At 35.1% G+C, this 13,922-nt stretch overlaps 2 protein-coding genes across 2 annotated transcripts; both read left to right on the forward strand.

The window, feature by feature from the left end:
• Positions 1–4,294: 4,294 nt before the first annotated feature.
• Positions 4,295–6,320, forward strand: LOTGIDRAFT_167238 (hypothetical protein; the record flags this gene model as incomplete). Its single annotated transcript, XM_009064710.1, has 3 exons — positions 4,295–4,409; positions 5,635–5,741; positions 6,225–6,320. 3 exons carry the CDS (start codon positions 4,295–4,297, stop codon positions 6,318–6,320), a joined length of 318 nt encoding a protein of 105 aa, XP_009062958.1.
• Positions 6,321–8,366: 2,046 nt separating this feature from the next.
• On the forward strand, positions 8,367–13,549 carry LOTGIDRAFT_235458 (hypothetical protein; the record flags this gene model as incomplete). The annotated part of the gene is made up of 6 exons (XM_009064711.1): positions 8,367–8,646; positions 8,867–9,178; positions 9,562–9,876; positions 10,172–10,333; positions 11,165–11,407; positions 13,135–13,549. 6 exons carry the CDS (start codon positions 8,367–8,369, stop codon positions 13,383–13,385), a joined length of 1,563 nt encoding a protein of 520 aa, XP_009062959.1. The 3' UTR covers positions 13,386–13,549.
• Between the last annotated feature and the right edge of the window lie 373 nt (positions 13,550–13,922).

Here is a 13,922-nt window from a genome sequence, read left to right on the forward strand (position 1 = left end):
CTCTCGCTTTCTCGCCTTTTTCCTCGACTTTTTCCTCGCTTTCTCGCCCTTTTCCTCGCTTTCTCGCCTTTTTACTCGCTTTCTCGTCTTTTTCCTCGCTTTCTCGCCTTTTTCCTCTCTTTCTCTGTAGGGCTTATATATATATGGACCAATTAAACTCGGTTTTATTTTATATGTTCTTTGTAACAAGATATATGTGTACAAATATTTTTACAAAAATTCGATTTTTAGTTTACTGATTGATATGAAATTCATTCAACGGTGGCATTCCGCTTTTTTGTAGGTAAAAGAATTTTTTTTTGCTCAAATTTGTGACAAAAAGATATACCAAAATCTAGAAAAATATGTCCCTGAATAATAATATATGAAAGTTTTAAGTTAAGAAATCCAGCCTTTAAACGCCAAAACTATTCTATAAGCTTATGACGTAGGCCTAGGCTACAGATTATATAAACTTTGTAAGTTTGTATTGTTTTTTGTTAATTGCAACAAAACTACTGTACGGATTTAAGCAAATTAAACGCATTATTTTAGAGAAATATATGTCGCCTAATTTTTCTGAAAGTTCCAACTAAAATTATTGAGCCATTAAAAAGACAAACATCAAAATTAGGTCAAACTAATTAATTAACGATCCATTTACAAGATAAAATAAACGATCCATTTGTTAATTAACGCATTGAAATCAAATTCAGTTTGATCCAGTGGATACATAGATATCTAGGAAAAAGGCCAGAAAGCGAGAAAGGGAGGAAAAGGGCGAGAAGGCGTGAAAGCGAGGAAAAGGGCGAGAGGTGAGGAAAAGGGTGAGAAAGCGATGAAAAGGGCGAGCAAGCGACGAAAAAGGCGAGAAGTCGAGATTCCTCGCTTTCTCGTGGGCGAGAAGTCGAGAGTAGATATGGCCGCAGCCGGCTTCCATAGAATATAGTACATGTATATCCATATTTTATCTTGTGTTTCTTTAAATGTCTATTGTTTTTCAATAAGGCATATTTGATAATTAACCATTTTACAACATTATCTCCGAATCCATCTATTCTATCCATCTAGTGATCACGAGCTAAGAAAATGAACGCATTTCACAGGGCAATATTTCGAGGTTAATATACTTAATAATAAACAATTTCAATACGTTTCCATCACGAACTGTGCCTTTTATGTTGTTTACGAGAAATTGTGGACTGACAAACCGACGACTACTCAATACAAATTATTATCTTGAAGTAATTGCCTAAAATATTGAGTATGTGACGAAATATGGAAAATCCGTAATCATCAAGGCCGGCCCAATACATATTGGTTCTATTTGATCCATAATTTGAGTATCTTGAAAGTATTCAGACTGATGACAAATAATAACCTACTGCACCAAGTTTTTCAATGATTCTCATAGATAATACCAATTTACTCTTTGAAATCAAGATCAGTCTCAATATGATGTATGATGTTCAAGAGGTATGAGCTTACCATGTATCACTGCACTACTAACTAAGTGGCGTGCACTATACAACATTGACTTGTTCCCCTCTTTGACAGAAATTTTTCGAAATGGGACAGGAATATTATTTTTTGTTGTTGTAAAAATCATAGCACAATCAAAGAACTATCCATTTGCAACATTTCAAGTCGAGTTATATAATTTATTGTTAGATGGTGATGAGAACATAGTCTCATAAAAACACTGGCATAGGTCACAAAGTGAAGACTTATGATAAATTGTGTGTTGCATACGTGTACGAATTATCTAATGAAATAGTTAAAGTGGAGTTATTATCAGTGGCGTTTCTAAGGGCCACGAGGTGGGCCGAGAAAGGGGCACCCAATTTCCCTGGGGGCGTGCACAGGCCATTCTTTCACTATTTAAAATGATAAAAATTTGAAAGTGGGGGGGGGGGGGGGGGGAGGGACAAAGCCGGGCCAGAATCTTTTCTTTTTTATCGAATTATAAGTATTAAACAACAGAACACAACTTTATGATATCGGTCGCAAGTTTTAATACCCGAAACCCCCAAGATGAAGAATGATACGTAATATTATGCAAATACGATTATGTTGTCTTTGAAAGTGAGATATTTTAAATAAACATAATTAACCTTCTAGACACCAATATACTTAATGTACTCATATTTAACATTTAATATTCAATCCATGTTAGTGGCAGAAAATTAGGGCTCAATATATAATATATATAATATTGTCTGGTACAAAGACAAAGATCATAGTTGCGGCTGTAATGTCTATGATGTTTGTTTCAATCCGATTGAGATCCCACTTAAATGGACTTTTCTGTCAACCCTCTTTAATAACAGCATAGTGTACTCGTGACATTTTCAAAAGTGATATATAATGTTTAAATATGAATACTTTTCAAAGAGGTAAAAGTCGTTTACGACATAATTGCATCTGATCTTGTTAGCGCCGGTTTCGACTCCTCCAAAATTACATTTTACATCGTAGAATATGATACCTACAATAAATCTATTTATTTATTGCCATAATAAAACACTTATAGCGAAGATATAATCACTAAGTAAGACGTATCCGGTTACTCTTTTCATAATAATGTAGTTTATTGCTCCATAATCCTATGCATTAAAAAATCAATGAACAACTAGGAAGTTCTCTGGATCATAACTAACTTGACGTTGAAATAGATTAAATTGGGCGATTTAATATTCTTTTAATGTAATTTTTAAAACATGTGAAATGAACAATGTACAAATCTTTTCATTGGAGTATTCTAAATTTTAAAAAAGATTACTGTCCTGTTGTTCGCGTGTATGAAACTGCTTACAAAATACATTTTGTTTTGTCTCACGGCAGTTGGTCACAAAAGCTAAAAGCTTTAAGTGGTTTGGTTTAAAGGGGAATTTTTCCGTAGATCGAAAACATTTTTCCTAAAATTTATGAACTATACACAAAAATCCAGCTTAGTACACTTGGTACTTTTAATTAACCCTTTTAAAAGTTTGATCAAGTAGATACATAGATGTAAAAAGTATATTTTAGTAATATTTTTAAGTATAATTTACGACATTATAGATAATGAATAGTTTGCATATTGCACCTTTAATAAAAAATATATTTTGCCGAGGAATTTTAAATTGTTAGTTGAGGCATGATCAAATATTTTATAGAAAAACTAATAATTTCGTAGAATTTTTTGTTTCGTATCCTTTCTTAAAACTTCATCACAAAATAGGCACACCCAAGCTTCAAATTTCCTCTGCTTAAACAGAAAGATGATATCTCGAGAGTTTGCTTTCCATGATTTTGTTTAGCATTCTTCGTGTTAAAAAGGGAAAATTTGTAGGTAACAAGATGTCCGTTGATAATAAATTGCATAAATATTTCCGACCCGGTTGATATTCAAAGTTAGTTACAAAAACTAGTTATAACTTTAGTACAAGCACTCTTAAGATTCAGGGTAAAATACAGCAAATGTAAGATAGCTTGCCAGACAACGAAATACACGCCCGCAGGTAGCTTTAACTTTAGATAAAAAAAATATGAGGCAGTACAGTAACAATCACCAGTATGAAATTCGGTCATATACTTCTTTTGAACATTTTGGGGTGATACTGAGCAATATTACCATGTTTTGTCAATTTGTCAAAATCCAGGAAAAATTGATCTTTTAAGTGTCTACAAGCAAAAAATTGAATGCGTTTTCAAGATTGAGGTCAATATCTCGTATAAAATAATTCTCTATTTTTTTCAATAGGGATCATTTTTTTCACCACGTTTCATCAAAATCCGTCAATAATTGTGCCTTCTGGAGTGTTAATGAGCTGAAAGCTGAACGCGTTTTCAAGAACAAAGGCAATAGCTTATACTAAATATTCTTGATTTTTCTTATTTTCAATAGGCTTCATCCTTGAGTGAAACACAATCCTTCCAAGTCAAATTCATCAAGCAAGAATTGTTGAGTTGTCACAGGCCTCTCACAAAGCGTCTTAGAGGGTTCTCTCAAGAAAAAATTAGAAAAAATGCCATCCCCCCTCCCCCTGTACCACCACTGGCCACTGAACACAGTGTAATTGTACTGTTGCCTTTAAAAGCTCTAGCAAGGCACAGAAGAAATCTGCCTCAACAGAAAAAATATATTTCTTTATTCTAGATCAAGTTCAAGTGGCAACTGAAATATGGTCAAACCTCCTCTTCATACGATCCGACTAACACAAACGAATTGTATGATAATCAAATGGTTCCTTATAAAAATGCAACGATTAGATCAATAGAAAACAGCAGCAGTGATTCCGAATGGTGCGACAAGGATAATAATATCAAAAAGATGAAAGAATTTAAACGTAAAAGATGTATTTGCTTCGTTGTTGTTACTTTCATTACCTGTCTGGTTTTGGCAGCATGTATTACTTCAGCTCTGTTAATACACGTTATTGGTGCCTGTAAGTACCTCGACATAATATGGAATATAATTTAAAAAGCTGCCTGGCAAAACCAACAGAATGGGTACTACCCATAAGAAACTACGTATGGTTCTTAAAACCATATATTACCATGTAAGAACCCTACGTAGTTTCGTATGGGGTACTACCCTGTGAATCTGTATTATATGTCTTCATTAGCCCACATGGTGCAAAAAAGTAAGACGTAAAACTCATTTCATTTGTATTATATGACCCTCCTCGTTTAAAGAAAAACTAGCATGTGTTGGCTGTGCAATCTACTTTATTGGACGTAAACTTAAATTTATCCGAACATAAGTGAACATAAAACTGTTCTATTCTCCCCTTAACTCGAGTAACTGATAAATTTATAAGAGACCACATTCTCCCAAGAGTGTGTCATGTTAACGTTAACACCCGCATTTACAGCACAGCAAACTTCTGTGGCTACAGCAAACTTCTGTGGCTACAGCAAACTTCTGTGGCTACAGCAAACTTCTCAGCAAACTTCTGTGGCTACAGCAAACTTCTGTGGCTACAGCAAAAAATCAAACATGATTAAAATATGATTACTTCCAACAGATTAAGAAATGCTTTGAATTTTTTTCAGCTGAGAATAAAAATGTATATGGTATGTATTTTAAATTTGTTGAATTATTAACCAACTATGTCATTGATATGCAAATGTTAACTACTCTAGATCTGGAACTTTCAGTAGGGTATATAATATATATACATGTACAAGACATATGGAATTCAATTTATGATCAAACAGATCATTATCTAACGCTCCATTCTGTTAAGGAACATTGCTTCACATTGCTAATTGCTTGTGCTATTCCTACACCTGGCTATATGTTTACTATTAATTATTTTGAATAATTTATCATTTAAAAACTAATGGTGATTATGTCAAGTCGGTGACATAGTTTTTAGAATAAGAAAGGAAATCTTCTGAAAAAAAGCTTCCGTTGAATTAGGATTGTTCCCTTTGACTTTTTTGTCTCTTTATACTACTTGACATTTTCTACGTTTGTGGATTAATCATGTTGTAAATGCGTAACAATTCAGACCAGTTGCGCTCGTGGTGAATCACACGAATAAGCAATATATTGTTCTTATGAATTCCTAGAGGTAGGTTGTTGCAAAATTGGTATCAGGTATATCAGAAGTCAGAGCATGCTTTCTTAGCAATAACACTGTATGAAATTGTCACATATTTCAGTTCAGTCTAAATTAACAGTGACGGCAACTAATCAGAAGTATTCAGAAGGTATGGAAGATTCATCATCTCAAGTATTTCAAGACTTCCAAGACCAATTTTGTTCAGCGGTAAGTAATTAAATGAGAAATAGTTCTGTCTCTTCATTCCTGTACGCAATGGTCCTTAGTTAAATTAAATTAATCCTGATGCAGAAAATAGGACGTTAAATCTCTTTTTATTACCCTTTGCAGTCCGTTTCATGCAATAAGAAAGCTCAAATATTCGTTAATCTCTAGGTTTTTATCATTCCAGGCACAAACTAAACTGGACCAGACTTCAAACTGCAAGGTTGAGTCGCTTAGGTAAACATTTTTGAGTAGTTAATTTGCAGATCAAGATCGAAGTTTTCATATCAATTATGAGATCGTTTTGTTAAATTAGAAGAAAATTAAAGACAATTAGTTGCTTGACCAACGCTAGCACGATTATTGCATTTTCATGATGAGGCATAAAAAAAATAAATAGGATCACTTCATTTTGTGTTTTTAGCGTTTTTGCATCATCCAATGGACATACTGATATCAATGCTGTAATTTGATTTTATTTGTTAGAAATGGTTCGATCGTCGTAATTTTCTTCATATATATCAAAACAGAGAAGTCGGAAGCGGAAGTCCAAATACTAATTACGGAAAACCTTCTTGTTAAAGAGAACGGGCAGGAACAAATCCAAATGGGTATTTTCGAAATAAAGTCAGATTCCTTTAGCGTGGCAGAAACCCGAACGATTAATGAAGACAGTTTGCCGGAGGATTCCATAAAATGGCAAGCTGGTAAGTGATAAAAAGTGTATAATGACTCTTGACTAGGAGCCTCAGTCACGTAAGGTAGGTCAGTTGAACCTAAATGTACCTATTATTAGGTAAATAATACCTATATTATAAGATCGCATCGGTATAATGGTTTACACACCCACCCTCTTGTTCAGTATTACATTAAAATTATTGCTCTTGATATGTCTGGGCTGTTACCAAAGTAACCTATCATAGCTCTGCATTAGAAACTACACCTTCTGTTTGTATTTTGGTTCTAATTACTCTTGCTATTATTTATTCTGGTAGCGAATGCTAATCGTTGTCAGAATATACTATGACTTTGAAGAATTTTGATGATGATGCGCTTTTGTGCTGCTAATGATTGTTATGATTTGATAAATCTGTTCAATTCAAATCTGATGAGGTCTTACCTTTATGCTCTGTTTCTTTGTTTATATTTTTAATGTGTATGGTCAATTTAATAATATAAATACCATTTTTTCAAAAAGACTTCAATGAAAGTGAAGATTAAATGGTATTTTGTTTTGTAGACAAAGACACAGAAAACACAAAATCTTCATCCAGTTCGAGTGTAAACGAAGGAGTCACACCAAGTACACCTGTCTTTCTTCCGGAAGGCACGACTACAGAACAGATCCATACAACTATCGCTAAGGACAGTACACCTTCTTTAATGCTGGAGTCAGATAGCTTAACATCTTCCACCTCTTCAATAGCTTCATCTGGCATTACAGGCTCAACTGTAATATCTTTAATTGATCCAAGAAGCACAACATCAGTAACTTTGACCACTGAACCAGAAGCAACTGCGCATATATCCGCTTCACAAACCGAGCTAATCGGCACCTCTTACAAATTATCTTCAACACAAGACCAGACATCAAATGCATTTGAGTACACATCTTCACCAAAGCTCTCTACCGACCGTTCTGATGAATTAGACAGTTCTTCTGCCGAGATGTTTTCAACAAACAATGCACTTCCTTCTACATCCACTTCACATGAGGAATATGTATCCACGTCATTACCAGAGAGTCGATCACAGGCTCCGATCGCCTTTACATCAACGGAACAACTAATACAAGAATCAACACAAATATTGACTACTGACGTTGAGGACGAACTAAATAAAGCAAGTTCACCAACAGATCAAACGAGATCGACTGTAGAAGAAATGTATTCTACTGATTCTACCACGTCCTATCTAACTGACTCTAACCTACATCCGCACACAACAGCAACTTCTAAGGAACAAACCATTACAGAGGCAGTTGACTCTTCTCGTGAATTGCACAGCTATTCAATTGAACCAAGTTCAGCAATAGTGGAAATTGTCTCGTCAGTTCAACAGATGGATGTCGAAAGTACTGATAGTACGAGCGATCTTATGATGTTGTCATCTACAACATCTAAATTAACTGACCTATACTACGACCCAAGCACTGTTTCAAATTCTTACACAACGCGTACAGATGAAAGTCCAGTGGCCACTACACCAAGCTTTACTGTTGAACAAGCTACATCAACTGATCAACAGATGCATGTCGAAAGTACATCTACGAATAGTGATGTAATGATGATTGTAGACTCTTCTCGTGTAATGAACAGCTATCCAACTGACTCAAGTTCAGCCATGGTGGAAATGGTCTCTTCAGCGCAGCCATCTACAACAACCGGAAGTGATATGCACTACGCTCCAAGCTCTGTTCCAAATTCAGACATTACAAGTACAGTAGACGCTACACCAAGTTTCCTTGGACATGTTACATCCACAGATCAACAGATGGATGTAGAAAGTACTGATGGTACGAGTGATCTAATGGCACAGTCATCTAGAACATCTGATAATTCTGATCTGCATTACGTCACAAGTTCGTTTTCAAATCCATATTTAACAAGTATAGATGAAAGTTCAGTAATGGAAATGAGCTTCTCTGCAAGTATGTTCGATGGGCATGTTACATCACAAGACCTTAATGATGTAATACATTCGACATCAATGTTATATGCGTCGGATTCGTTTAATGGTAATTCGCTTGAATCGTTAGATTCGTCTTTAGAAACATCCAGTTTTGTTATCGGTGAAAGTGTCACAGAAACACCCATAGACTTTACATCAGAAACAGAAGTTTCAAGCATAAATCCTAGTTCCAGCATTGTAGATATCATGTCAACAAGCATGCCGATACCCAAACCAGGTAATGACTAAATTGGGTGTTTATATTGATTATTATGAGTATAAATTTGAATTTGAAAGTGTAGATGTTATGCATGTATTGTATCAAGGAATTCAAATTTTTTGGCGGTTTACCAAAGAATCCCCTGTTCACGACAGCCTTTTTTATATTATTTGCCATGACTACGTTGCACCGAAAATGATATGCTGCTTTATGTAAATGCAAATCAAATGTATTGCAGATGTGAAAGCCACTGGGGAAACGGTATACCAAGACCAAGGAAATCTGACATTCATATGCACTGTAGACAACTACCACAACTTCACGAGCATCAATCTAGAATATGACGGCGTTATAATATTTAATATGACTGGAAATGATCATGGTTTTGAAGATTCTGAATGGACATTGGTCCAAACAACTAATGATGAAACCTTGACATTGGCAGCAACGTACAATAATCCAACTTGCGAAGACACGGAAAAAAGTTTCCGATGCAGTGTTAATGGAGATTGGGGTGTTGTAGAAGATTCAACTTCCTCAGTTGTAAAAGGTAGGTTTGTTCATTGCTTCTGGGTCCAGTGTCTTGTTCGTGGCTGCCTGTCTGAGATCTTGTGTTTGTAAGTGGTTAGTTGTCCAAAGGTGTTGCGAATCGTATTACTACAAGTCAATCGACTGGGAATATAGTACCTAATGGTGGTTTGTTTTCGATTCCTATGTCTCTTACACTTATCTTAAAATGTGATATAATCTTGGCTATAGCTTTACATTTCATTTATTTCAAAAACAAAACATGAGTTTCCCTTAAATTTTCACATAATTTAACAAGAGTATATTTGATGTCTATAGGTAGAGCCTATCACTATTCGAACTAATCGAATATCGGTTGATAACATGTCAGTGTAAAAGTGTGTGACTCACGTCCTTATATTGCAGTTAAACCAGGAATTCCAGAAATATATTTACCTATTAAATTCATTGAAAACGAAGATACTGGAGGGGATATATATTGTTCCGTGGATAAAGGAGTTCCAGCTGCAACTGTGTCTTGGTCTGTGGAATTTGTTGAAGAAGACCCTAACGATTTTTCAGTTTTAACTACCATCAACTCGAACAAAACATGCTCCAATATAGTAAAATCTTCCATAAGACGAAAGTTTGACAAGAGTTGGCACAACGCATCCTTATGCTGTACTGCAACTCAAGACCAAATCACAACATCGACTTGCAAGAAGCTGTACATAATACCAGGTTAAACTAATATTTGACTTTGACTCAAAACTTATGCAACATTTTACCATATCAATAGAGACCAAAGGGACAATTCAAGACCATTAGAAGTGGAGCAGAATGTGTACAAACTTTTGACCAACAGAGTATTGTTGTCAGACCTAGCCGTGGAGGAAATTTCGAATGCCAATGAACATCATAATTGGCTGCTAGTGTCTAGACTTTCCACAAGAATTATCATTCTTACTCTCAAAGTGATTTTCGCATAATCCTGATTATTTGCTATATAATATTTTTAATTATTTGTTTATTTTAGCTGATTATTGTGTGGGAAAAGAAGATAAACTTTATGACCATCCATATGATGATTGTTACTTGTTTATCCAGTGTGGAACAAATATAACTTATATAAACACATGTGGAGCATCATCAAGATTTTGTTTTAATGAAAATACTCAAGGTTGCACTGATGCTGTTGGTAAGTAAACATGCACATCGTGTTATAAAGTTACTCCATTTGCTACATATATATCTGTAGTAAGTCGCTCGGGTTGAAATATGATAAGGAACTTTCTCGATATACACCACAATCTAATCCGCCGTATTTTGGTTCACTCGTTAAAAAAACTCTAATTAGTTATATTATGTTTCAGTCTACAGTGGACTAAAATGTCATTCGAATGTGTATTGCGTTTGAAGACAATAACTAAAACGTTTTGAAATATACCAGGGACCTTATTCTGAAAAACTTTACTTCAGATGATTTTACTGATCCAGTTATTTGATTGGTCAAACACTAAAATTGATAAGAATCACATTACTGTACTTCTTAAAATCTGAAATTTATCTTATTCAAGTTTTTAAGAATATCCAAGGCCCCTGGTAATTGTTGATAATTGTTGATAATTAGTATGGGTAGATAATCTTCAGTCTATCACTGTCCATATTTCTTCACGCAGTTTTGCAAAAGGTTGTTAATACTGGCTTGTTTTTATATTATTTATTTTGATTTTAAATCAGCTTCCTAGTAAAAAGTCAGGAAAATGGTGAAAATTTATCTAGGGCCATATGACGATATCAAACTATTAACCTGACAGGTTGGGGTGTAAACACACTACAAGACATAGTCCTTGAGACCTTGACAACATTCATCCCATATGAATCGAAGACAAAATGGTTGTGATTGTCATTGGAGAATACTTTAGAATAATATGATATATTGTGTACATTTCCGGTTCATGTTCAAGTATTATTATATGTTATGTTTTTATTTATATACGTAATTGATATTTACCTTTATGATTTACAGCTACCACAACAGATCCTAACTTTGTAGACGACCCCTATAGCTGTGAAGGCAAACCAAACTACGCCTACATTCCAGTTGAGGGATCATGCAAAAATTATACCCGTTGCGTTCATGGAGAGAAAAAAACAGAAGTCTGCTCAGGGGATTCGTATTTTGTTGCTACACCTGAAAACCAGAATATAGTATGTGATAGAGGAATAGACAATGCATATTGTAAACGCAGTGGAATACAATCGACAGAAGGTATATATATAAATATTTATGTACTGTTGTTAGCATTTTATATATTAACTCTTCTTTCAATATTTAAGAAGTTATTTGCAACGCATTTATGCATGAGCGGTAGACACATCGCATATAAGGTCTTTAATCCTGTACAAGTGGTGTGGTGTGGGGTGGGGGTGTGGGGTTCAGATGTATATCAGATAACTGTTTCGAATGGATAAAAACTTAACCAATCAAAGCTAGTTTTGTAAACGCATTTTGACTTTCTGCAGATGACACTAAACAAAATTACAAATGGCAGGATAGTGGTCATGTTGTTGATATTTAAATTTCAATGAAACTCTCGTATTTCTTGCCTAAATGACAAATGAATAAAGAGAGAGAGAGGGGGGGGCATGTTACATCACAAGACCTTAATGATGTAATACATTCGACATCAATGTTATATGGCAATTTGCTTGAATCGTTAGATTCGACTTTAGAAACATCCAGTTTTGTTATCGGTGAAAGTGACACAGAAACACTCATAGACTTTACATCAGAAATAGAAGTTTCAAGCATAAATCCTAGTTCTGTCTCTAGTCTTTTCCTGCTTATTCAGAAGAGTCGCCTTTTTACTGCCTGGGTACATTTTCCTGTGCTCTTGAACTACTTGCAAAATATACTATAGTTGATCTTCATCCTTTGTCAGTATTCCATAATACTTTTGAATGAGTGCCACGCCACGTTCCGCATGATCGTTGACAATCTTCATTTGAACTACGATTGGCAAGGCGTGTTTGAAGTGCTCCTTTTCTGCCCTGCAGGTATCTGTGACGAGGAATTCATCTGGCAGTTTCATCTTCTGGAACAACTAGACGCTGTTGTGAAGTCCTTCAATTCACTGGCTAAAATTGTCGATAAATTCATTTGGGTCGTCTTCACCTTCAATCACCAGAGACTGTACCATTTCCCCGTGTCATTGAAATGAAATGAAATGAAATGAGTTTTACGTCCTACTTTTCTGCACCTTGTGGGCTAATGAAGACGGGCAACGCCATGCAGGGTGCCATGAGGGAAATTTTGCCAGGACAGCTAGACCTATGCCGGGATTGAACCCCCGTGTCATTGAAGAAGGAACGTTCTTGTCGAATAAAGCCAGACCAATTAATTCCTCAGACAGGTATCGCATCAGCGGTCAGCTTCGTATATGCAGCCTTGGATATATCCTTGTTGATCATACTCAATGATTTTCATAACACGCCACGTCTCAAACAGTTTGTCAACCTTTGTTCGGCAGTATTGTCTATTGGGCTTTTGACCAGAAGGTCAATTATCTGTCAAAAGTAAATGTAGAGGCCTATCTCTTCAGTTTCTTTAAGTCAAGATGCAGATGTAGGAAAAATCCAAAGACGACGAACAGAGGGCAATTTAGATCCTGTTATGTCATCATTGAGAGTCTATAGCAAATCCACCTGATCTGTGTGAGCATTTTTTCTGATATAACCGACAAGAATATATGATGTCTATACTGGCGTATTGTAAAGAATGGCAAAACTTCCGCAGACTTCAGCTACCCCTAAATATTGATATATTTCATTTCTTTTTTTCCTGTGGCGTTTTTACACAGGAAGAAACAATTTCCAGGAGTGAGAGGCATACTTTTCGAAAAATAAAAAATTTCCGGAGAAGTTCATGTTCAAATATTATCATATGTTATGTTTTTATTTATATACGTAATTAATATTTACCTTTATGATTTACAGCTACCACAACAGATCCTAACTTTGTAGACGACCCCTATAGCTGTGAAGGCAAACCAAACTACGCCTACATTCCAGTTGAGGGATCATGCAAAAATTATACCCGTTGCGTTCATGGAGAGAAAAAAACAGAAGTCTGCGCAGGTGATACGTATTTTGTTGCTACACCTAAAAACCAGAACATAGTATGTGATAGAGGAATAGACAATGCATATTGTAAACGCAGTGGAATACAATCGACAGAAAGTCCTTAATTTTAATGATATATATTTAGTACTGTTGTTGGCATTTTCTATATTAACTCTTCTTTCAATATTTAAGAAGTTATTTGCAATGCATCTCATATAAGGGCTATAAGCAGGTACAGAGGGAGGGACGAAAAAATCTTGTCATTAAATAATACAATCGTGACTTTTGCTTTTTAAGTTTGTTTGAGATTTATCAACCTCGAGTATGTGTTAGAATATTACATCCTTCGGGTTGAAATATCTTTATGTTATTAATTGTATAAAAGCATCGTTCAGTACTTGCATGATTTAAACTATGGCTTAAAACTTGGCTTTGGCAAAAGATAGGATAAAGGAAATAATAAGCAGTAATGAACTAGTTTTCGACGACACTATGAACTGATAATAATCGCGTAGATCAAATTGAGCTCACACTTGTAGAATACAATTCCCATGTTACTAATTAAGATAGCAGCACATTTGGAATAGCGAACATTAAAAAGCTATCAATGGAAAACCAGTCTAGTGTTTTACAAACTTATACTGGTGCACGTGTTGTATTTT

The sequence above is a fragment of the Lottia gigantea genome, assembly GCF_000327385.1.
Source record: "Lottia gigantea unplaced genomic scaffold LOTGIsca_64, whole genome shotgun sequence".
In the NCBI taxonomy this organism is placed as follows: Eukaryota; Metazoa; Mollusca; class Gastropoda; family Lottiidae; genus Lottia; species Lottia gigantea.